At 40.9% G+C, this 26,084-nt stretch overlaps 1 protein-coding gene across 1 annotated transcript in view; it reads left to right on the top strand.

Annotated features, from left to right (window-relative positions):
• Positions 1 to 24,538: 24,538 nt before the first annotated feature.
• Positions 24,539 to 26,084, top strand: part of dmrt1 (doublesex and mab-3 related transcription factor 1) — a 151,610-nt gene continuing 150,064 nt past the window's right edge. The window contains exon 1 of the mRNA XM_041185285.1: positions 24,539 to 24,838. Coding sequence (XP_041041219.1) covers positions 24,539 to 24,838 — 300 coding nt within the window. The remainder of the gene's footprint in view (positions 24,839 to 26,084) is intronic.

Here is a 26,084-nt window from a genome sequence, read left to right on the forward strand (position 1 = left end):
GGCGTCTTTTTAAAGTTCAGCAGAACCAAAGAAAGACAATACAAAAAATATCAAAAGGCATTGCACCAGTTCCTAAGCCATGTTTAATTCCAGTTGTTCCATCATAGTTGTGGAAAGTATTCTATGGCTTACTGACTTGCAATCAATCATTTGCAGACCACATTATGTATGACCAAGGGCTCCCCAATCCAAACTAATTTAATCTCTAAAACAATTGCCAATGCTTGACTCCTCCTCAATCTACAGGATACCCTATCCTCACCAGAATCACTGGATAGGTCATTATCTTAATCATTTTGGAACATTTCCTGAAGGACATCCTCCATAGATATGAGATTATCTTCCTGCCTGATATTTTCCTGTTTAAGTTTCAAGTTCAAATCTATCAAAACAAATGCTTGTTTACTAAAACAAGAGATTTTATTTTTATGGGAATATTTAATTCCCCTTCCCCCCATCTTTTCAATGCAGGTTTAAAGCATGGTTTTATTATCAATTTGTGAGCAGTGTGAGACTGGTAGGCCCGAGTCCTGCTATCAGCTCCATTTGCTCTCCGCATAAGGGAGAATGGACTTTGTCAGCACATGTGAGCAGAAATTTTCTTTCAGATTAAGTGATTAGTAAAGATTAACTCTCTCCTGATCTTAACCTTATAAATCTTGGGATAAATTCTCATCTTCACCACCTGGGTGGTGATTGGGCAGAGTGGATTGTAGGACCTCCTTGATTTTCATTGCTTAGATATATTCACGTCATGTTAGTGTACATCATGTATGTCATATAACACGTGTGATGACATCACTAAGGCAATGCCCACACAAGTCGAGATTTGGTATTCTGTGCTAATTTTTTTATGGGAGTCAGAAGATTGGAGACGAATTCTAGCCAAATTCAGCAGTGAGAGTAGCCGATGGAGTCAACAACAGGTTGAAGGGATAAATGCAACAAATATAGTTAAAGAGCAGTACGACAATATAAGAGCTCATTAGATCAGATATTTGTGAAATAGAATCTGAATTCGAGCATTAGAAAAATGCTTTCACCATTACTGTTATGTTTTGGGTTTTGTTCAATCACTATTACACAGAAAAGATTGAAAAAAAGAGTTGCATGTAAAGGTTGTGCTTTTAAAGCAAAGAGTATTCACACAAATTTCTTCCAAAAAGGCATTAAATGAAATTTGGCTAGAATTATAATTAGCCAAGGCTTTCCCTAAAGTATCTGAACAATGCTCAATTTATTAGCCTATTTCAGATTTTGCTAAAGCCCTTACATCCATTTTGTTGGGAAGTCTCTGCTCCCAGGTGATCAGCAGGATCGTGCTCATCTGTGAACACACAAACAGCAACCCTCTGCCTGCATGTCCACCTTCATGTCAAAAATCAGATTGAGTCAGGCTCCTCCCAGAGTGACAGTATCAGACACCCACTTCCCTTGCTACTGTAAGATGCTGAACCCTGCAGTGGGTGAGGATCCTTGCAAGAACCAGAGATCCTCTGTAATCATTCCTCACTGATGCATAGGACTTTTCCAGAATCCTGCTCAAAAAATCAAAAATCTATGTTTTCTGAAGGGGCACTTCAGTCACTTTATACAGTAAATCTTGTGCAGTTACATTCAATCACTTACATCAGCAAAAAATGGTATGATTCCCTAAGTGACACTGGGGATCGGGAAAAGGAAGGAAAATGCTAACATCAATGTGGGGAGAAAGACTCCTTGCATTAACTGAAGGGGAGATAGATATGTGACTGTTAGCATTAACAGAGGGAGGGGAAAGTAGCATTGATTGAGTAGAGAGAGGATTGAGGGAGACAGTGTGAAGAGAGGGAGGAAAGGGATAGTATCTACTTGGGTAAAGAGAAGAGAAGGTTGATATTTGCTTCTTCTTGGCGTATGGAAAAGACAAGCATTAGCAATAATGGAGTGGAGAGGGGGAAAAGAGAGTGCCAGTCGTGGAAGGTGTACATTTCTAGATGTTCTTCTTTCAGTCTTTACTGGAATGATCCTATTGTCAATAAGCCTGAATTTGAGTGCATTATTTTAATAGGCAAAAGAAAACAAAAAGTTTTTTTTGTCTCCTTGTAATAAATGGTTTGCTGATACTGAAAGAATCACGAAGGGAATGTATTAATTTCCCAATGAATTAAATTGAGCAAATGGCTCTTTTTAGATGAAAAAAATGTCCCTGCTCATTGGAGATTTCAAAATACAGGCAAATTCAACAAATGCTAATTCCATAATCCTCTTATCCCAGCAAGGAGCTACCGTCCAAGAGAGCATGATTTCGAGATAGTGCTAAATACTATGGTCCTAATTTTCCAGCCCAGGGTCTCATCAAGTGGAGTTTCCTACTGCATGGGAAGGTAATGGAATCAAAGAGTTAAAAGACTACATTTTCTGAGAAGTTCCTTCAGGCAGTAAATCTTGTGCCTTCAAAACTCATAGGACAGCTAGACTTAAAGCCTAATAAATGCTAAATACAGTCCTGAGGATCTAACTGCCTGTGTACCTACCATGTGCTAAGCTCATTTGAAATGAATTTTATTCAATTAGGAGAATCATCTGATAATGCAATAGAGTTTCTGAACAGTATTCTATACGCTCAGGCACTTATAGAACATGAACTGCACAAGAAGCCCCTTACCATATAAAAGAATCTTTAGCGTTAATTGGAGTGGCTTGATGACAGTAATTGGTGTATTTGTTTTCTGCTATCTCTGTGCTTCTTTGGTGTTTATCAATTAATATTTTAATCTGTTCAACTGTTCTCTCAAAAATTAATTTACTGATGTTTCTTAAAGTTAGACTTCATCCCCTAGGTTTCTGCACATGGTATTGCTTAGCAATCCCTAGATTGTGCCCAAAATCGATCAATTTTCTCCTTATCTCTTGGGAAGTGCCTAAGTACTAGTCTAATGACCAAGCTGCAATTCATATCTTGTTATATGGGAAATTGGGGGTGAATTTGCACTTTGGAATTGTGCAGACCCAATTTTAACTCCCAGGCAGGTGGCTGAGGCGAATGGCAAATCATCCAGCCCTTCTGGGCATTATCTGCTTAGGCCCCATCAGTCTACCACCTGAACCTGGCAGGAAGCTGGACTGTGGTTGGATGAAGGATTTCAGACAGCAGGAGCTCACTGCTGGAAACCCAAAGAGATGGCTCCTGTTTCTTCTGTAAGTGATTGAAAGGGAAGGGAGTTCAGGCAGGGGGAGTGAATCCCAGAGCAGTGGGGGCCCAGGAGACTCCTGCTTTTCCTGGCCCACAAGGAACTTAAAAAGAAACACTTATCTTCCTGGTTATCTCTGGTCCTAGGTTTCCCAACCCCTCCCCCAACCACAATATATTCCCTGGTAGGATTCAGGATAAAATTGCAGCTGATGTCATCAGAATCAGCTTTACAATTTAAAAGAGGGTCCTCAGTGCCTTACCGGACCAACTTTAGTGACACTGCTGCATAATAGGGTAAATGGAAAATAATGTGAATCCTTCAGAACTGTTGAGATTAAATATACCTTGTTGCCATTTTTTTTCTTAACAAAAATATATCCTAGTGCATACTTATAGAAACAAAAATAGTTTCTAAATGGTATGGGTGGGGGGGGGGGGGGCGGCGGATAAAATTTCTAAGTTCTATACTCACCGGAAAAATTGGAAATCATACTTTTTAAAAACAAAAAAAAACAGTGGAAAGAATAAACAGAATATAAAGGCAAGCATCTACTGAGCTCATTATCAGTGATGTCATATTTTTGACATATGTTATCTAGGAATGCCAGAGTCATCAGGTTTGAAATGTTCTCTGGAACACCAATGATAACTCCCACAGGTCCCTTTGCTCTGCTGGACTGTGATGAGCTTCTGTGCTTATTTGGTTCCTGCAGTTCTTAATGGAATATTATTTTACATTACACATTTTTAAACAATTTTATGAGAAAAAGTCAATAGATTAAGATGTGAAAGGGTTATGGTACTGTGGTATTTTCCTCCCACTTTTCTTCGTCCTGCTCTTCAAGGCTCTGACTCTTACTAGGGAATGTTTCCAAGGACACTATCACAAAGTTTCCACTGCACTTCAGTGAAGTTATGGCAATGGAGTAAGGGAAAACCTGAGAAAATTCCCAGCCCAAATGTCAATGTACAGAGTGAATATTAATCGGTTATTTAACCATATTGGGCTTATAGTCAAGGTTGGTCCTATTTTCACCCAAACTCCTCACAAGGGGTATAAATTGGTGTACAGGGATAGTACAAAGCAGGTGATGGTGAATTTAGAGCCCATTTTACACCGTGCCCAATTTTCGTTTCCATTGATTTTCGCCGATGACAACTTTTAGCAAGGTCACTGGATCATGACCCTGGATAGAAAGCTTGCCTACTACTTTTCACCTCTCTAACCTGAAGAGGGCTGAAGCCAATTAAAATTCTGTAACAGCTGCCCCAGCTAAGATTAGTTAACTCAAAACAGACTGTGATTTACATCCAGGAAACTCCCTAGTGTGTATGGTTCAATACCACATTGGTGGCACTTTTGTCAAATATTTCACAAGGGAAAATTCAAATATTTTGTTTGTAATCTAATGGTATCTTGAATAATTTAGTTTTGTTCAATTTTCTAATACAACTTCCACTACTATGATGACAGCAGCAACAATGTTATTGTAGCACCTTTAAAGAAAATATCGGGCTGGATTTATTGGGTGCCATATTCATCGCCCCTGCCAACTAAAAATTCGCTCAGGAGCCCATCCCCAAAAAAGCCGGCTGCCACAAAGCCATATATATCCACTTGTCTGGAAGTTAAGTGCCTAAGGCCGAGACTTCAGCCTCCATCTGAGGATGAAGTCCCGTCTTAGAGAACTGTGAGCCAATCAGATTGGCCAGCAGCTCTGTAGTCCCAGTAGCGACAGGTTCAAGAGCATAAAATCCTGCCAATTATCTCTCGGTACTTCAGAAAAAGGTGTAAAGAAACAGGCTTCAAAAGAGGAAAGGACAGATTAGGAGAGGAACTGAAGGCTTGATTGAAGTGATGAGTTTTGGGAAGGTTTTGAAAGGAGTAGAGGGAAATGAAGAGGCAAAGTGTTGGGAAATTGCAGAGCAGAACCCACACTGAAGGCATTCTTATCAATGGCAAAAGGGAGATGCACAAAAGGCCAGAGTCAGTTTGAGAATGGTGGTATACTTTAAAGAAGATTGCAGAGACATAGTGGGGAGAAGCAATGAGAACTAGGAATTTAAAATTAATATTTGGTGGATGGAGAACCAATATAAGTCAATGAGAGCAGGGGTAATGGGCAAGCTAGACTTAGTGTCAGATAGGATGCATGCTGAAGAGATTAGAGATTATGGTGCGAGCAGGATGGTAACTCACAAGAAGAGCATTGGAGCCATGTATGGGGTTGCACAATGAAGTAGCAGAAATAAGAACAGAGGTGGATAGGGTTGCAGAGGAGGACACGGGCAGTCTTTGTGGTTGGGGGGCTATAGGGTCTGAAGCTAACTCAGAGTCATACAGGATATCAAGTTTCTGAATGGTTTTGTTGAACCTGAGACAGTATGCAGGGACTGTGAAAAAATCAGGGTCAAGGGACAAGGATCACAGAATTGTTACAGCACAGAACGAGGCCACTTGGCCCATCATGCCTGCACCAGCTCTCTGAATGAGCAATTCACTTAGTGCCATTCCCCTGCCTTCTCCTTGAAATCCTGCACATTCTTTCTTTTCAGATAACCATCTAATTCCCTTTCTTAATGCCTCCATTGAGCCTGTGTCTACCACTCTCTCTAGCAGTGCAAATCCTAATCACTCACTGTGTGTAAAAGTTTTTCCTCCTGTTGACATGGTTTATTTTGCTAGCTCTAAATCTGGTGGTAGATTTTATGGTGGGGGCTAAAGTTAATGGTTTTGGTCTTCCTGATGTTGAGCTGGAGGATGTTTTAATTCATGAAAACTAGATGTTAGATGTCTGACAATGCAGGGGTGGTTAACAGGTCAAGGATGGTCGTGGAATTAGAGCTGGATGTGGGAATTGACCCAACGTCTGTAGATGATGCGTGAAAGGGAAACATATACATGAGAAAGAGAAGCCAAGGATAGATTCTTTGGTGACTCCGGAATTGATGATGCGGGAGAGGTAAGGGATGCTATTGTTGGAGATGTCCTTGTTACATTGGGATATTTATGTGGCAGCAGTTCCACAAGGGTGCCTAATAGGGTAGATGTATTGGAGGAGAATGCCATGGTTGAATGCTACAGAAAGTTTGAGGAGAATGAAAAAGGATAAAGCATCATAGTTACAGGCTTTGCTTATAAATGTTTCACTGCTGCGAGAAGAGCCACAGCTGGACTCAGGAAATTCAAACAGGGAGTTCCAGGAAAGATGGGCACAGAGCTGAGAAGCCAGGACACATTCAAGGACTTTGGAGATGAGAGGGAGGTTGAAGATGGGATGGTGATTGGAGAGAACAGAAGGATTGAGTGCATCAGTAGTCACACACCGAGATATAAAATATAAAAGAAGAGCAGATGAGGTAATGGTAGTTGACTTTGTTTCAGTGTAACCTTGAGAGCTGATTCATTTAATATGTTGTATTTAATAGAATCTTCATCATCAACTTTTTTGATCAATATGTGACAATTCGATAATTGGGTGATATTACAACAACAAATTGAACTGCATAGCATCTTTAAGACAGCAAAACTTGCCAAGACACTTCACAGGAGCATTATCAGACCAAATTTTATATACCAAGTCATGTAGGGCAGAAATTTCCCCCCATTGGTGGGGGGGGACTTGTGCGGGGGTGGGCACAAACCCAATCGGCACCCCCTATCAGGGCCACACTGTTATTTTACGTGGGCGGGCCAATTAAGGCATTTTCAGGTTGTCACAAGGACCTCAGCCATTTACAATCTATATTAATGAATTGGATGAAGAAACCAAGTCTAATGGATCTAGATTTGCTGGCAAACCAAAGTTTGGTGGGAATGTGAGCTATGAGGAGACATACAGGGCAGAATTTTGTTGCCAGTGAGGAAGTTGGTAAGCAGAGTGGATAGTGTGGCCATGTGGGGCAGGTGGCAGACGTGTGAGCCATCCACATTTGAACAGAAGGCAGCGCTCTATTGTAAGGTAGCACAAGTTGACGAGACTGAAAGCGAGGTCAGATAAGGGTAGTGGTAGCATAATGGTAGCTGCTAGAGGGCAGGAAACCCATTATAATTTGCAGTGCTTACCTGTTAAGATATACCTCAGAGAGACCCATCAATCTTTATGACTCCAAAGTGTTTGTCAAATTTTCCCAATTTCCAGCTTGTCACTCCTGCACTTTACTCACTCTCACCCTCGCTGTATTGCAATGCTACTGCTCACAACGTCTGCCAACTGCAGTGAACACTCATCTGCCGCTATGCTCTCTGTTCCTTATAGCCAATGATGCTCTGAAGCTCTGATTTCACATGCACCTTTGGAAAAATCTACAAATCACTTAATTGGCTCTTTAACAGGCTCAGTTTCCTGGGCACCACGGAAAAGTGCAGTCTCCACCCAGCATCCCAGCCACTTCTGAGAAACTTCAATGGCAGTGGCAGCAAATTGGGTCTGTCCCAACACTTTCCACTGCCATTTTGCCGGCATTCCCACCCCCAAGCCCTTTGCCCTGGATTCAAGAAAACTCTACCCAAAGTGGCAGACATGTTGGCCAGGATCTTAAGGCCCTCCCGCCCGGCAGGATATTATGGTCCCGCCAGACTGAATGGAGATTTAAATGGCTCGCTGCATCCGCTGGGGGGAGACATGACGCAGTGGGGCTATAAAATCCTGGCCATTAAATCAACAGACAAGGAAGTGGCAGTTGGAGTATAATGTGGGGAAGTGAGAGGTTATTCACTGAGAATAGAACAACAGAACATGTTTCAAAAGGTGTGAAACTTTTAAATGTTGATGCTCATAGAAACCTGGGTGTGCTCGTAGAAGGAGCACAAAAACATCAACATTGGAGTATAGGAATAAAGAAGCCTTGTATAGGGATTTGGTCAGGCCACACATTTCCACTGCCATTTTGCCGTCTCCTTAGCTAAGAAAGGATCTTCTTGCTTTGGAGGTAGTAGAGCAAAGGTTTACTAGATTGGTTCTTGGGACAAGAGGTTATCCTATGATGAGAGCCTGAGTACATTGGAATTTAGAAGACTGAGATGTGATCTCATTGGAACATACAAAATTCTGAAGGGCTTAACAGTCTAGATACTGAGAGTTTTTTTTCCCCCTAGCTAGGAAATCTAGAACACAGGGATACAGTCACAGGATAAGGGGCCAATCATTTAGGATTGTGATGAGGAAAAAATTCTTTATTCAAAGGAATGTGAATCTTTGGAATTTGGCACCTCAGAGGATTGTGGATGCTCCATCATTGAGTATACTTCAGACTGAGATCGCTAGATTTTTGATCTCTTAGGGAATAAAGAGATATGGGGAGTAGACAGGAAAGTGGAGTTGACGGAGAAGATCAGCTATGATTGTATGGAATGATGGAGTATACTAGCGAGGCCAAATGATCAGCACTCCAACAAAAACCCATTTACTCCACCAGTGCACAGTGGCAGTTGTATATACCATCTATAAGATGTACTGCAGCAAATTGTCAAGACTCCTTCGACAGCACCTTCCAAACTTTCCACAACCTCTACTACCTAGAAGGACAAGGGCAGCATACACATAGGAATACCCACGTAATTCTCCTCCAAGCCACATAACATCCCACTTTTCCTTCACTGTCACTGGGCCAAAATCCTCGAACTCCCTACCTTAGAGCATTGCACGTATACCTACACCACATGCAGTGCAGAGGTTCAAGGGGGTAGCTTACCACCATTTTTTTAAGGGAAATTAGGAATGGGCAATAAATCCTGGCCTTACCAGTGATGTCACTTCCCATGAATGAATAAAAAAAATCTGGAAGTGAAAAACTGGTATCAGTGAAAATAATGGTGTCAACATGAGCCCTCAGATTGCTATAAAAACCCAATGAGTTTTCTAATGTGGTTGACTTTTAATTGCCCTCTGAAGTGGTCTAGCAAACTACTCAATTGAATCAAACTGCTTGGGTTCAAGAGAGTTGTCCACCACCATTTTGTCAGGGCAACTAGTGATGGGCAATAAATACCAGCCCACATCCAGAGAATGAATGTATTTTTAAACATATGTTTATCTATAGGAAATAATTATGCTTTTACAGCTAGTACCTAGTATGATAGTTTCCCTGTGAATGCTGCACTGTCAAGATTCAAAGTGACTGTATATATATTGCCATTCCTTCACTGTTGCTGGGTCAAAATCCTGGAACATTCTTCCTAACAGCACTGTGGGTGTACCTACACCATATGAACTGCAGCAGTTCAAGAAGGCAGCTCACCATCACCTTCTTAAGGGTAACTAGGGATGGGCAATAAATGCTGGCTCAGCCAGTGAAACCCACATCCCACGAATGAATAATTTACAAAAAATATATAGAGACAAACACTATTTGCAAAGACTCAAAATGGACTTTAAACAGTTTCTCAAAGTTTTTCCGAAGTGAGAATTAATAGATAATCATAAAATGAAGCAAACCCATCGTGGAGGCATGAACAAAATTTTGAGCAAGCAGCGATGGGTGCACAACAGCCCAGCCATCTGTTTTATAACAGCAGTGATATTGGGTAAGTGTTTTGCCTCTGGAGTTATTTTCAAGATCCCTTCAACCTTGTCCTTAAGCCAATTTTTTTTTTGCAACAATGCATCTTTATGATGTTCTTTAAATCTTTGAACGCTGAAATCCATCTCTGTTCTCAACCATCTCTAGAGCACCAGTTCTTTTTTGTCATTTCACTGGTATTCAATTATGTTAGGAACTTTATGATTTTTTTAAGAGCTATCATATTCATTTTCTTTGAAGTGATAAAAGAAAGAGAAAGACTTGCATTTATATAGAGCCTTTCATGACCACATGACATCCCAAAGTCCTTTACATCCAATTAGGGATTTTTGAAGTGTAATCACTTGATGTTATTATGAAGGGAATGTGTGCAATCAATTTGCACAGGGTTAGCGCCCACAAACAGCAATGTGGTAATGGCCAGATCATCTGATTTTGTGATGTTGATTGAAGGATAAGTATTAGTCAGGAGGCCGGGGTAACTCCCCTAACTCTTCTCAAAATAGTGCCATGGGACCTTTTATGTCCAGCCAAGAGAACAGATCGGACCTCAGCTTAACATTTCATCTGGAAGACAGTACCTCTGACAGTGTAACACTCCCTCAGTACTGCACCGGAGTGGCAGCCTTGATTTTTGTGTTGAAATCCTGGAGTGGACTTGAACCCCTAACCTTCTGACTATTCTGGATATTTCCAAAGTATTATTTTAGTGTCATTACTTCCTTCTAGGCTCTTTTTTGGTAAAGTATCATCAGTATCCTATGATATTACATTCATTTGCATCATTAACCATTTGTTTATTTTAATGATAACAATGAACTATTATTTCTGTTCAATAAAAATAAAGAATCTGTATTTATATATTTCCTTTCACATTTTTGAGAAGTCCCAAAGCATTTCACAGCTAAGTAATTATTACATTGAAGTGTGGTCACTGTCATATTGTAAACAAATTGCTAGTCATTTTGCTCACAGTAATGTGCCAAACATCAATGAGATAATGACCAATTCACCTCCTTTTAGTTGTGTTGGTTGAGGAATAAATACTGACCAGGACCAGAAGAATACTTCTGCTCTTCTTTGAATAGTGTCATGGATCTTTTTGTCCATCTGAATCTCATCCAAAAGGTGGTTCCCTGAGAGTGCAGCTCTCCCTTAATACTACATCAAAATAGCAGTCTAGATTATTTGATCCAACCCATCACATTTTGATCAGATAATTAACATCAGGATGCCATCTAATGGGATGCAATGCCTATAAATTGGATCAGTACCTCCCTTCCATCACCCAGCATTATAATATATGTTCCTTTTCTGTTCTTTATATGCTTGAAAAAACAGCCTTCCAGTACACAGGTGGCCCAGATCAAGTAGTTATACCTACTGTCACAGATGTCATCACAGCTACATAATTCCTGGAGGAGCTACATAGTGAGCTTGATAGCCTAGCACCAACTGTATCATAACTGATGACAGGAATCAAGTAGTGGTGGCAGGAGAGGAGCAGGAAGCACACTAGCTTGTGGTATAGCTCAGTTTTCTTTCTAAGTTATAGTTTCAAAAGATTCAGAACTCAAGGGCTTGTGAATTGACGAGATTTACTTGAGCCTGTCTTAAAATACCCTGCAAAATCTAGCTAGCAGTGTGGATGACTCATGTGGCCATAATCTGTATTTGTTCAGGAAAGCTTCCCCACAGTGCAGTCTACCATGGAGTACTTGACAATTCCAGGGGCATCTGCAGCGGTGCCCTTTGTGGCACTGACTAAAATCCCAGTCTGTGTATCTCTTGTGAATGTGCAGGCTGTTGATATAGAGGGATGCAGTATACAAGAGGCTGCTTTGTTCAACACTGTTGGGAATTGGTGAAGACATCTCTGAGGCAGAGCTTCACTAACTATATTGCTGCTTTTAGCTTTTCTCCAATGCAAATTAGTGATGAGAAGCCCCCAGCAACTTCCTGGATATGAATGTTGAAAGCTATGATCACCCTGTCTGCCAATACCAGTGCTATCCCGACCCTTGTTGGGATATCACTTTAAGAGAATATGCAAACCATGTACCTGTGTCATCAAAAAACCAGGATGTGGAGCAGCCTGTGACTAGCATTCAGTTAGAGTGCAGCTATAGTCTAGCTGTTGCTGTGAGTAATGGTGTTTGCTGAATCCCTGGAGTATACCTGTTTGTTGGGCTATCTTGTAACATGTATATATATATATTGATTGTAGCCTTCAAATAAATTGAATCTTTTACCAATCTTGTGTGTGATTGGTGAGTTTACATAAAGGAGCCAGAAATGCAACAACCCTACGGTAAAATTTACTTAACAAAGTACTTACAATGACAGAGATCTTTAAGACCCGCCCTGCTGAACTAGAACCTAGAGAAGTAGTTTCCCTCTTTCATTAACAGCTGGACATGGATGGGGCTGCATATATGGTTGTTAGCATAATGACAGGTTCAGCTGTCTCCCTGAAATGCCATTTAATACCCCTAACATCCTTTCTTTTTTCTTCTTCTTTGATCTCTTGCATTAAGTCCGGTGAAAGGAAATCATTGAAAGCAGTTTGCAAAGCTCACAATTAATTGGCCACAATTAAAAATGAATGCAGTGCAACTATCGGGGATCCCATATAATATAAAATAAAAACAAAAAAATGCTGGAAAACGCAGCAGGTCTGGCAGCATCTGTGGAGAGAGAAACAAAGTTAACATTTCGGGTCCATATGACTCTTCTTCAGACTCTTCAGGAGAAGTGCATATGGGCTCGAAATGTTAACCCTGTTTCTCTCTCCACAGATGCTGCCAGATCTGCTGAGCTTTTCCAGCATTTTTTGTTTTTATTTCAGATTTCCAGCATCTGTAGTATTTTGCTTTCATATGGGGGAAATCCCATTATGGACAAACTGATTGCAGGAATCACAGGAATGTCACTACTTCCCCTATCCATAAAAAACTGACATGCATTATATATGAATTTAAAATAAAGTTCTTACATATTCTATGTATATCACCTACAGGAAAATCAACATGATGTTCAGATAGAAAGATTTGCATTCATATCGAACTTTTCATGATCTCAGGATGTCTCAAAGTGCCTTACAGCCAATGAATTACTTTTGAAGTGTAGTCACTATTGTGAAATAGGAAACATGGCAGTCAATTTGCCCACAGAAAGCTTTCACAAACATCAGTGTAATAATAGCTAGAATCTGTTTCTTTAGTTGTGTTGGTTAATGGATAAATTTTGGCCTGTACATTGGGAGAAGTCCCCTGATCTTTAAATCGTGGCATAGGATTTTTCAGGTCCACCTGACAGCACATCTGTTTAACATCTTAGCCAAAAGCAGCATCTCTTGCATCTCACATTACATTCCCTCAGTATTGCATTAATGTGTCAGCTGAGATTATGTTCTCAAGTCTCTTGGCATGAGATTGGAACCAATGACCTGCCAACTCAATGGCGAGAGTGCTACTACTGAGGTATAGCTGACATAGCAGGCAGCAATTCCCAAATTTTCTACCTCGACTTGGCTCAGTTTCCAGCAGTAGAAGCACTTTTACAAACAGGTGTATCTTGCTTTTAATGTCTATTTTTAAACTGTCTGCCCTCCATCCCCTAGTGGTGTAAAGAATAATGATTCCATGGAGGATCCTTTGCTTACCTTCCTTCTGAACTAATACCAAGCATCAATTCCAGATAGATAGATTCTTGACTGACAAGGGAGTCCAAGGGTATTGGGGTATATATGAACAAGGAGCAGGAATAGGCCATTCAGCCCCTCGAGCCTGCTCCGCCATTTAATAAGATCATGGCTGATCTGATAGTAACCTCAAATCTGCATCCCGCCTACCCCCAATGACCCATCACCCCCTTGCTTACCAAGAATTTATCCACATCTGCCTTAAAAATATTCAAAGACTTTGCTTCCACCACCTTTTCAGAAAGAAAGTTCCAAAGGTTCATGACCCTTTGAGAGGAAAAAGTTCACCTCATCACTATTTTAAACGGGCGACCCTTTATTTTTAAACAGTGACCCCTTGTTCTAGATTCTTCCACAGGAGGAAACATCCTCTCCACATCCACCTTGTCAAGACCCCTCAGGATCTTATATGTTTCAATCAAATCAACTCTTACTCTTCTAAATTCCAGCGGATACAAGCCCAGCCTGTCCAACCTTTCCTCATAAGACAATGCACCCATTCCAGGTATTAGTGTGGTAAGCCTTCTCTGAACTGCTTCCAACGCATTTACATTCTTCCTTAAATAAGGTGACCAATACCGTACACAGTACTCCAGATGTAGTCTCACTAGTGCTCTGTATAACTGAAGCATAACGTCCCTACTTTTGTATTTGATTCCCCTCGCAATAAATGATAACATTCTATTAGCTTTCCTAATTACTTGCTGTACCTGCATACTACTTTTGTGATTCATGCACTAAGATACCCAGATCTCTCTGCATCTCAGAGCTCTGCAATCTATTACCATTTAGATAATATGCTTCTCTTTGCATTTTCCCACATTACACTACATTTGCTAGATCTTTTCCCACTTACTTAACCTATCTATATATTTTTGTAGCCTCTTTATGTTCTCTTCACAACTTACTTTCCTACCTACCTTGGTGTCAACAGTTAATTTGGCAACCATCCCATCCATCCCTTCATGTAAGTCATTTATATAAATTGTAAACAGTCGAGATCCCAGCACTGATCCCTGTGGCACACCATTCGTTACATCTTGCCAACCTGAAAAAGACCCACTTATGCCTACTCTTTGCTTCCGATTAGTCACCCAATCTTCTATCCATGCCAATATGTTACCCCCTGTACCATGAGCTTTTATTTTCTGCAATAACATTTAATGTGGCACTTTATCAAATGCATTCTGGAAATCTAAGTACAGTATAACTATCAGTTCCTCTTTAACCACAGCACATGTTACTTTTACAAAAAACTCCAATAAGTTGGTTAAACTTGATTTTCCTTTCACAAAACCATGTTGACTTTGCCTGATTACCTTGAACTTATCCAAATGTCCTGCTATAGCTTCTTTAATAATAGCTTCTTACATTTTTCCTATGACAGATGTTAAGCTAACCGACCTGTAGTTTCTTGCCTTCTGTCTCCTTCCCTTTTTGAATAATGGAGTTACATTTGCTCTCTTTCAATATATTGGGATCTTGCCCAAATTTAGGGAGTTTTGGAAAATTAAAATCAATGCATTAACTATCTCACAAGCCACTTGTTTTAAGACCTAGGATGAAGCCCATTAGGACTTGGGCACTTGTCAGCCCACAGCTCCAATAATATACTCAGTATCATTTCTCTGGCGATTGTAATTTTCCTCAGTTCCTCCCCACCTTCCATTTCCTAATTTATAGCTGCTTTTGGGATATTACTTGTATCCTCTATAGCGAAGATTAATGGAAAATACCTGTTCAGTTCATCTGCCATTTCCTTGTTTTCCTTTATCAATTCTCCAGACTCACTTTCTATAGGACCAATGCTCACTTTGTTAACTCTTTTCTTTTTTTAAATATTTATAGAAACTCTTTCTATCTGTTTTTATATTTCTGGCTAGCTTTCTCTCGTGCTCTAATTTTCCCTCCTTATTATTCTTTTAGTCATCCTTTGCTGCTGTTCTTTATATTCTGTCCAATCTTCTAGCCTTCCACCTATCTTTGCACAATTATATACTTTTTCTTTATGTTTGATACTATCTTTAACCTTTCTAGTTAACCATGGATGGTGTGTCCGTCCCTTGGAGTTTTTCTTAGATAAGGAAAGTAAAGTTGAGGCCACAATCAGATCATCCATGATCTTATCAAATGGAAGAGCAGATTGAATGGCCTACTCCTGCTCCTAATTCGTACGTACATTAATTGACAACGACTTCGGAGACTGCAGCCCTCAGATATCAATCCAAGAATCCTGCTATACAGATCATCTGTAAGACACTTGGCATCAAATGAAACAGACAGACCACCTGGAACATCCTCATTGTCATCCAAATCCACAAAACATCATTCCTCAAAACTCATCAAACATAGGTACCAATAATACTCCCATTCTATAAGCTTCATCAATTGCTCAGACCACTGTGAGCAGATTTTAGTTCACCATACATACAAGGCATAACTTTCCACCCATGTTAATCCACTTTTCTGATGTCTCATGAGTTTAGAGCATGAAATTGAATGAAGTTTGGCAGTGCATTTTCTGGTGCCTGGGACTAACAATACTGGCAGTGCTTGCCTCAAAGGGGCGGGAAGGATCCAAATTCAGAGGTGGTCACAGGGCAATGTGGCAACTTCTGTTGTTCTATCATGCAGGACATCAGATATGAAGATCACACATTGCACCACTACTGACACTAATGAATGTTCTAATAGGAATCTGTCTATCAACCATGTTTGGAAGAAAAGGAAGATCTATGGAGTGATGCCAGGCAGCTCAGGCTGCATGAGAGGTGACCTGTTTGTATCTATACACCTACATCTGCTGATAGAAGTGAAATGACCTTGCTTTGGCACATTTAATGGTGGTGAAGGCTTCTCTTTCCAAAGGATATGTCAGCATATTAACAAGATTAAAATATGTGAATTCCTGGCCAACTATGTTGAATGGTTCCTTAGTAGCACTCAATTGCAGTATATTTGTTCTGTCAGTAGCATTACAGGAAAGAAAACATTAGAGGATGTTCAACATGCAGCACTGCCTGACTGTCTGCCAAGATGCTACCCTGAGATAAGGAGAAATAACTTCACTCAAAGGGTTATGAATCTTTGGATTTTTCCGTCCAGAGGGTTGTGGATGCTCCATCATTGAATACATTTAAGGGTGGGCTAGACAGATTTTTGGTCTCTCAGGGAATTAAGGGATATGAGGAATAGGCAGGAAGATTCAGTGGAATTCCAAGGTCTGCCATAATCGTGTTGATGGCAGAGCAGAATCGATGGGCCTTGTGGTTTCCTCCTGCTCCTATTTCTTGTGTTGTTGTGTTGAATCATTTCTGTTGGCCTTGGCACACCTATCTGCCAATGCCTAGGCAGACTGTCTTCTCAGAGAATGCATTAGTAGATGGACAGTTCCTGAATTGGGCCACCTGCTGCAAGGAACCAGTGACAGCATCAGTCAGAAATGGTCTGAAACCTGGCTCCACCACCTTACAATTAAGTTGCAATACCGATGAGAGCAAAGGACTTTTGGGATGTACCAACCACCGTCCTCCTTGCTAGTGATCTGTGATAGCCTTCCATCTATTAAGATGATGGTTTGCACCATGGTGGTCTGGTAAGATGATAGTTTGCATGATTCAGGAGCCCCAATCTGGCATGGAAGTCTCTCTGTCGCATTTGCTGCAGGGGAAGACAGTGGGCTGTGAAGTTTGCATGATTTGCTGGTCTCTGTTTTCTCTGGGCTCTCTTCTATGCCATCTGAGCTTTTCGTTTCTGCTCGCCTCTTCAAAATGTCCTTCCAAACAATCAGTCTCTAAAGATCATGGCAGTCAGTGACTGTCTCCCAGTTGTCAGTGTCAACGTTCGCCATCTTCATATCTTGCTTTCAAGTGACCTTGTAGCAGAGGTCTAGACACCCAGGAGGTCGTGACTGGGTGGTCAATTCTCTGCACAGGAAGGTCTTTTGGCATATGGCCATCATCCATCCGATGAACGTGGCCGTGCCAGTGGAGACATCATTAGCTTAGCAATGAGTGTATACTGCAGGAATTAGCACACTCCAGGACCTCTGAATTAGTGACCTTGTCCTGCTGAGAGATGTCAAGGATGTATCTGAGACAGCGAAGGTGGAAACAGTTCAGCCTTTTCTCCTGCCTAGCATGTGCTGTCCAGGTCTCACCACTGTAAAGGAGTTTGCTGAGGATGCAGGATTGGTGGACTCACTATTTGGTGTTCTCAGTCAGGCTGCTGTTGTTCCACACTCTCTTACTCAGCTTGGACATAACAGTGGCAGCTTGTTGATTTCAACATTATATGAGAGATTGCTGGTGATTGTGAAGCCTAGATATGTGAAGCCATCAACAACCTCCAGCATCACATTGTCAATGCTGGTAAATGATGGCATGGCAACAACCTGGACCATGAAATTTGTCTTCCTGATGCTGATGGTCAAACCAACTACACGCCTGGGAGAGTCTGTTTGCTGCTGCAGGTTTTCATCAGTATGTAATGCTAGCATGGCATTGTCAGCATTGAGCAAATCTCTGATGAGGACTTGATATACCTTTATCCAGGATCTTAAATGAGCAAGGCTGAACATCTTTCCCTCAGTTTTGGTTTTAGGTAGACACCCTCTGTGTCTTTGCTACTATCATGTGCCAGATGACTGGAAGGCACATGACAGCAGCAAAGAGAAGAATATGCCAAAGAGTATCAGTGCCAGAACACTTCCCTGTTTGACCCCGCTGTGGATCCCAAAGGGTTCTGATGTTGCACCATCATAGCTCACCTTACCCATCATGTTGTCATGGAAAGAGGGGATCACATTGAACAACTTTGGAGGCAGCCAATTTTCATCAGCAGTGTAAATAGACCGCTTCTGCTCACATGGTTGAATGCCTTGTGATTGATGAAGGTAATATATAGTAGTCTCCTTTGTTCACAACATTTGTCTTGTAGCTGCTGGACTGAGAAGATCATGTCAATTGGAGATCTCCCAGTTCTGAAACCACACTGGCATTTCAGACCACACTTGCTTCAGCCAGGATCTGCTGCCTGACAAAGGCAACACAGGCAAATACTTCTCCCACGATGCTCAGCAGAGAGATGCTTCAATAGTTGTTGCAATCGCTGTGGTCACTCTTGTTCTTGTACAGAGTCACAAGCTTTGCATCATGCATATCCTGGGCACTATCCCCTCCCTCCAGCAAAGGCAGAAAAGTTTGTGTGGATGCTGCAGTACTGCAGGTTTCCTGTGCTTGATGAGTTCAGGTGGTATAGCATCAGCACCTGGAGCTTTTCTCATGGCAAGTCAGTCAATAGCTTTGCTAAGCTCCTCCTCTGAGCATTCGAAATTCAGCTCTGCCAGAACAGACAGGCTTTCTATGGTGTCTAGAGCTTCTAGAGTACAATTCAAGGTAATGTTCTACCCATCTTTCCAACTGTTGATTGCAGTCAGTCATGACCTCCCCTGCCTTTGTTTTCAACAGAGCAGTTTTCTTTGATGATGGACCTAGTGCCTTTTTGATCCCTTTGTAGATGCCTCTGACATTCCCTGTGTGGTAACCAGTAGTCATTGGTGAACTGTCTAGCTGTCTGTTGGACTTTACTTCAAGCGGCTCTTAATGCATTCAGAGTTTTCTTGCTTGGATCTGTCTTGGAATTAACGAGAGGAGATCTTGGCTTCAATGACAGGTTCCACCACAGTGATGTTAGCCTCAGACCAATCAGCATTTTTCCACTCTTGCTTTCTATTTATTGTCAGTGCAGTATTGTAAGTGGTGTCGTGAAGTATGTTTCGCTTCTGCACTCTGTGTGGGAATGCCAGAGAGCACCCGTTCAATTGAGTTACGGAACTGTTACTTTTTTCTGGGTAGGCAATATGGCTGGTGATGATATGAGGACGGCATTTCTGTTTTGAATGAAAAAGCTTTCTTGAGCTTTTTAAAGAGGTAACAGAGAGGGTTTATGAGGGTAATGCTGTTGATAAAGTGTACATGGACTTCCAAAAGGTATTTGGTTAAGTGGCTCACAACAGACCTGTGAGCAAAGTAAGAGCTTGTAGAATAAAAGGAACAGTAGCAACATAGATATAAAATAGGCTGGTAACAGGAAACAGTAGTGGCTAATGATTGTATTTTTTGGACTGGAGAAAGATTTATAGTGAAGTTCCCTAGGGGTTGCACAGCAAGGAATGATCTGTACCACAGTCAACGCTGTTGTAGTTTTGTGCGTTGGGAATGCTGTTCGGAGAGCCACGTCTGGCAATGATCAGATCTAACTGGTGCCAATGCCCTGATCTTGGATGTCTTCAGGACACCTGCATGAGTTACTAGCAACTCTCTTTTTTGTAGAGAGAAAAAGAGCCAAACATGTACATCTCACCCTGTCACTACACAACCTTTCTATCAGCATCTTCTCTGCTGTGCTTCCTCGTGGTGACATGTGGAAACTGGGTCCCTCTGGTGCCAGGCTGAAATGATCTGCTCCCTCCACACCTTTCATGATTTTCAATACATCTATCAAATCTCTTCTCAACCTTTCCTTCTCCAACTTTTCCAATCTGTCTACGTAACTTAAGTTCCTCATTCCTGGAACCATTCTCATGAATCTTCTCTGCACCCTTTCTAATGCCTTCACATCCTTCCTAAAGTATGGTGCCCAAAACTGGACACCATACTCCAGTTGAGGCCAAACTAGTGTTTTATAAAAGTTTAACATAATGTTCTTGCTGTTACAGGTTGTGCCCCTATTGATAAAGACCAGGATGCTGTATGCTTTATTAATTGTGCCCTCAACCTGTCCTCCCACCTTCCATGATTTATGCACATATACACTCGGGTCCTTCTGCTCCTGCATCCCTTTTAGAGTTATACCCTTTATTTTATATTGTCTCACTGCATTCATTGTACCAAAATGAATTACTTCGCATCTCTCTGCATTAAATTTCATCTGCCACTTATCAGTCCATTCCATCAACCTATCTTTGTCCTGCTGAAGTTCTACACTATCCTCCTCACAGTTCACAATGCTTCGAAGTTTTGTATCATCTGCAAATTTTGAAATTGTGCCTTGTACACCTCAGGTCCAGGTGCATGGGTCCTAACACCAACCCCTGGGGAACTTCACTATAAACCTTTCTCCAGTCCAAAAAATACAATCATTAGCCACTACTGTTTCCTGTTACCAGCCTATTTTATATCCATGTTGCTACTGTCCCTTTTATTCTACAAGTTCTTACTTTGCTCACAGGTCTGTTGTGAGCCACTTAACCAAATACCTTTTGGAAGTCCATGTACACTTTATCAACAGCATTACCCTTATAAACCCTCTCTGTTACCTCTTTAAAAAACTCAAGAAAGTTACTTAAACATTTTTCCCTTAATAAATCCATGCTGGCTTTCCTTAATTACCCTGCATTTGTCTGAGTGACTATTAATTTTGTTCTGAATTATCATTTCTAAAAGCTTCCTCACTATTGAGGTTAAACTGACTGGCCTCTATTGCTGGGCTTATCTTTACACCCGTCTTTGAATAAGGGTGTAATGTTTGCAGTTCTCCAGTCCTTTGGTACCACTCCTGAGTCTAAGGAAGATTTGAAAATTATGGTCAGTGCCTCTGCAATTTCCACTCTCACTTCTCTCAGTATCCTTGGATGCACCTCATCTGTTCCTGCTACCATTTCAACTTTAAGTACAGGCAGTCCATCCAATACCTCCTCCTTATCAATTTTAAACCCTTCAAGTTCTAAACTACCTCTTCTTTCACCAAGGCTGGGGCAGCACCTTCTTCCTTGGCAAAGACAAGAACAATACCTCAGCCATGTCCCCTGCCTCCATGTGTAAATCCCCTGTTTTGGTCCCTAATTGGCCCCACTCCTCCTTTTACTACTCTTTACTATTTATATGTCTATAGGAGACTTTTGCATTCCCTTTTATGATGGCTACCAATCTTTCACTCTCTCTTTGCTTTTTCAATTCCCCTCTGAACTTTCCATATTCAGCCTGGTTCTTGGTTGTATTATCCACCTAACAGCTGTCATAAGAACCCTTTTTCTTCATTTTAATCTCTATTTTTTTTGTCATCCAGGGAGCTCTGGATTTCTTTGCCCAATCTTTTCCCTTCGTGGGAATATAGCTTCACGGTGCCAGAACTATCTCTTTATAGTCAGCCCATTGTTCAGTTACGGTTCTGTCCGCAAACTTTTGATTCCAATTGATCTGAGTCAGATCCATTCTTACCCCATTAAAGTTGGCTTTCTCCCCCAGTTAATTATTCTTACTCTGGATTGTTCCTTGTCTGTTTCACCAGCCTAAACCTTATGATACAATGATCACTGTCCCCTAAAGTTCCCCTACTGACACTTGATTCACTTGGCCCACCTCATTTCCAAGAACCAGGTCTAGCAGTGCCTTCTTTCTCATTGGACCAGAAAAATACTCTGTAAAAAATTGTCCTGAACACACTCTATAAACTTTATCCCCATACAAATCATCTTTCATCTGAGCACAAGCTATCAGCAGGCAAACAACTGAATATGGAAATTACATCCAACACCTTTAATGTACAACCACACTAAAAGTTTGAATTACATAATTTGTGTTGTTACTGGGAGCCTGCTTGTAAATGGTCCCTGATCTAATCAAAACTTACTTGTTTGTTTTGCCCTTACATGAACTTTATTACAAAAATATAGACATTAAATAATTGAAAGAATAACAAACTATTTCAAGCATTACATTCAGATGTGCACAAGTATAAAAACAGTAGTATAGAGACCCAGTAAAGTATTTGTCTTGTAAAACACATTTGAAAATGTTGCTAAACACACAAAAAAATTATTCCTTGAGTTTGGCTGAACTATGGTGCAAGATATGTCATTAATCCAATCACTGTCCAAGAAAACTTGATTAGTAGGATCTTTAAATAATCATTCCCTTGAGTTGTGCAAAGATATTTCTTGTTGGGCTGGCTCTGATATAGTTTAAAAAGCATGAACATGAACTGATTGCCGGCATAAATATGCATTTAACAAAGGCCATCGATGAGACCTGATGTGAAGTCAGCAATGTTTTGATTGTTTAAGATTAATTTTCTGAAGCCTTTCCAATTACACAGAATTGGTGCAATTCATGAAAATATTACAGGCCTACTCATAAAGTCTCAGCTAATCCTATAAGAATAAGAGGAAAATTCTGTGTCAATTATTGTTACTACAATGGTAGCATACAATCATATTGTGGTGTATAATTGCAAACATGTGCTGCAACCATTTTTATACTACATTGTTAAATAGGTTCGTTCAATTCAGTGTTTCCACCGCAAAAATTAACTAATAATGAATGTAACAATGGTTTTAGCTAGAAAATAAACCAAATCTGACATAAAAATAGAGGGGTCAAAATTTCTGAGGCCAAGTCCACTGTCACAAATGAGACAGAAAAAAATCGCCTTTCACCCTAGCCCAAGACCAATGATCCTGTCCCAAATCCCTAGGATGGAGGTCAATGAGAAGGCTGAGTGGGTTGACAAGGGTGCATAAGTAGCATCTGACCCAATTTACCCTTGTAAGGCAGAGCAGTCTTCAGCTGCTCCACCTGACCAAAATCCAACAGGCCAAAGACATTTCATTCTTTCCAGTCTTCAGCTCTTGCAAAAGAAGGAATTTAGCTCTCAGACAAGATGACCAATGCTCTTCAAGGAATTTCATCACAGTCCAGTAAAAGTTTTGAGCCTACAAAGAGTAGAAATCCCCACGAACACCCCCAAAATATCACTGAATGTGGGCTGCAGGTTGCCTAATGGGATTTAAAAGGCCAGTTTAAATGGGTCAGACTATTGGAGGAACCAGGTTCTGGCACAAATTCTTGCCCTCTCCCTGATGGAAATCAGGCTTTATGCCCTCTCCAGTCCCAGAAATTTCAGGGCCTTAAAATGTCAGAAATAGAAACCAGGCTTGTCAGCTTCAGAAAAAGACAGATTAACATTATGGCCTTTCACCTTTCATCAGAACATAGGTTTGAGCTAGTAAAAGTCAAATTTTAGACTGGTACCAGTGAGTAATTCACACAAAGCATATTCAGAACATAGAATAAGCTTTCATGATGGAATAGTTGCAGAAAGTGGCATGGAATTATTTTTTTTTACAAAATAATTAGATGCTGAAAAGGGGGATCGTAGAGTTTCCTTGAACTAATGAACTAAGGTGGGCCCAAAAGCCTTCATCATCATATTTATCTTGTGATCAAAACTGGCAGAGGGTGATCAGAATTATAGCATGGGTACTTGCAGATGTTAAATGGGTATTCGGTGTACAATATATACAATGTATGGCACAGAAACAGGCCATTCAGCCCAAGTGGTTCATGCCATATATACTCCAACTGAAACTCCTCTCACTCTTTTTCATCTACCCAATTAGCATAACCTTTAATTCCTTTCCCCCCTCACACGTTTATCTAGCTTCCCCTTAAATGTACCTCTTATTAAAAATATATTTATTAGGAATGATGTCTGTGCTTTTAGTTTTGATCAATCAACCGTCCTGGCCAGTGTGTTGAGAGAAGAGATTTGCAGAGTCAGATCATGTCTGTGTCTTTCAATGGAAGCGATGCACTGCAGTCATTCTCACACCCTTTATCCTTTTCTGTTCTTTCCTCTCAATTATATTCTACACGACATTGTAATTGGCTGTCGTTCGCTACCAGCTGATAGTGATCGCAAAGGCTAAAAAGGCATAGCCTCTGTTCAAAATATATTTTTTAAAAACTGGATTGGATGTTCCCAGAAGCAGCTTTACTGGGCTTCCTGCAATAAAGCTGCTTGCGATCAGAGGAATGCAGAGACCCAGGGCAAGGGCTGGAGCGCGGGAGCCCGGGCAAGCGGGGAGCCAATGGGTTGGCGAGGAGGTGGAGCCACGTGACCGACACCTCGCGCTGCGAATCTGGCTCCGGAGGTAACAAAAAAAAGCCGCCAATTTGCTGCTCGACGCCTCAGAGCGGTTCCAGGGATTGTGTCGGAGACAAGCAGCCGGGCTCCCAGCAACAATCCAAAACTTTGTTACAACATCGCTATTGCGAAGTAACAAATCGCCAAATTAAACAAGTAATTATTACAATAACCAAAAAAGAGAAAGATTTCCTTTTTACATATATCGGAAGATGCCAAACGGAGCTGGGTCCAAGTCTTCAGCATCGGCTCCAGCCGGGGTGGGCGACGGCGACTCTATTATCAACAGCAGCGCCAGCAGTAATGTGAACGGCAATTTCTCCAAGGCTCTGAACTCCGGCGCTGTGTCGCCCGCTTCGAAGAAGTCGCCTCGCCTGCCCAAGTGCGCTCGGTGCAGAAATCACGGCTACGTGTCGGCTCTGAAGGGACACAAGAGATTCTGCATGTGGAGGGAGTGCCAGTGTAAGAAATGTAACCTGATCGCAGAGAGGCAGCGAGTCATGGCAGCACAGGTAATTGCAAAAATGAGCATTTTGCTCCGATGCATCAGCCCTTGGACTAAGAACGTGCGGGAAGGTGCAAATCTGGCTTTTCAAAGTGGCGGTGTTTCGAAACGAAAGCTGGCTGCAGCCTGAGCCTCATGACATGACAGAACCGTTACTGGAGTGCAGATATATATATATATATATAAATCAATTAAAGTAATTCTAAAATAAATATTCCATCGAAAACAAATACCGAATCTCAGAAATATAAGAGCAAAACACTGCGGATGCTGGAAATCTGGAATAAAATCAGGAAAAGCTGGAAATACACTCATGCTGCCAGACCTGCGCGTAATCCTAGTATTTTCTGCTTTTATTCCCCAGTTTCATAAACCTCGGTTATGAATAATTCTAAAATAACAGTGCATTGTGCAATAACCTGTGCTTCAGAGCAACTTTATTTGTAAAGGACGATTGCAATAACATCGCCACTTGGCATAATATTATCTAAATTAAAAATGCGAAGGCTTTAAAAGTATGGATTTTGTGTGTTCGTAACTGTATTCGCCAGTTAAATACGGTCGCAGCAAACGGATTTTAAAATTCTCTAATATAACTACGGTGGAATCATACTATATGCAAGATTTTAAGTGGGTTGTAACGTCCAAAGATTGTGTACAAATCATCATTTAACCCATATATGGAGTTTGCATAAATACCTTTACAGTGGAGTTTCATGCAAAAGCGTCGACTCGACTATTTGAAGTTAATGTTTTATGAAACTTGGGAAAAATCAACGTGAAAGGGTGATGGAATAATTCTGAATTACAGTTTATATATTATGGCTTTCGAAAGCAACATGAATTTGACTATAATTTGGAATACTGTCCATTCTGAATTCAGTTTGGAGTTTATTGGAACGGCACAATTTGTTAACCTGGGTTTGAGGTGGATGTGAAACTGAATTATTGTGAACGATGCACTTGATAAATGCTTACATACACCTCAGTTTAGCCCCGTTTTCAAGAGTTCGTAACTTAAGTCAAGTTATATCTGTTTTACTATTGGGCCAATTTGCTGTTAGCCCCGTTTATATTTACACTGGGGAAATGCGGTATTATTTTAATCATTAAATAGTTTCCGATTACGTTCTATCTTAAATTTAATGACCGGATTTGCACGGTTACCGAATTTCAAATGTATTTTGCAGAGATTTTTATTTGGCCATTTCAAAGCAAATAATTTTCACCAAAGTTTTTTGATCATTACATTG

The sequence above is a fragment of the Carcharodon carcharias genome, chromosome 4 (assembly GCF_017639515.1).
Source record: "Carcharodon carcharias isolate sCarCar2 chromosome 4, sCarCar2.pri, whole genome shotgun sequence".
Lineage (NCBI taxonomy): Eukaryota > Metazoa > Chordata > Chondrichthyes > Lamniformes > Lamnidae > Carcharodon > Carcharodon carcharias.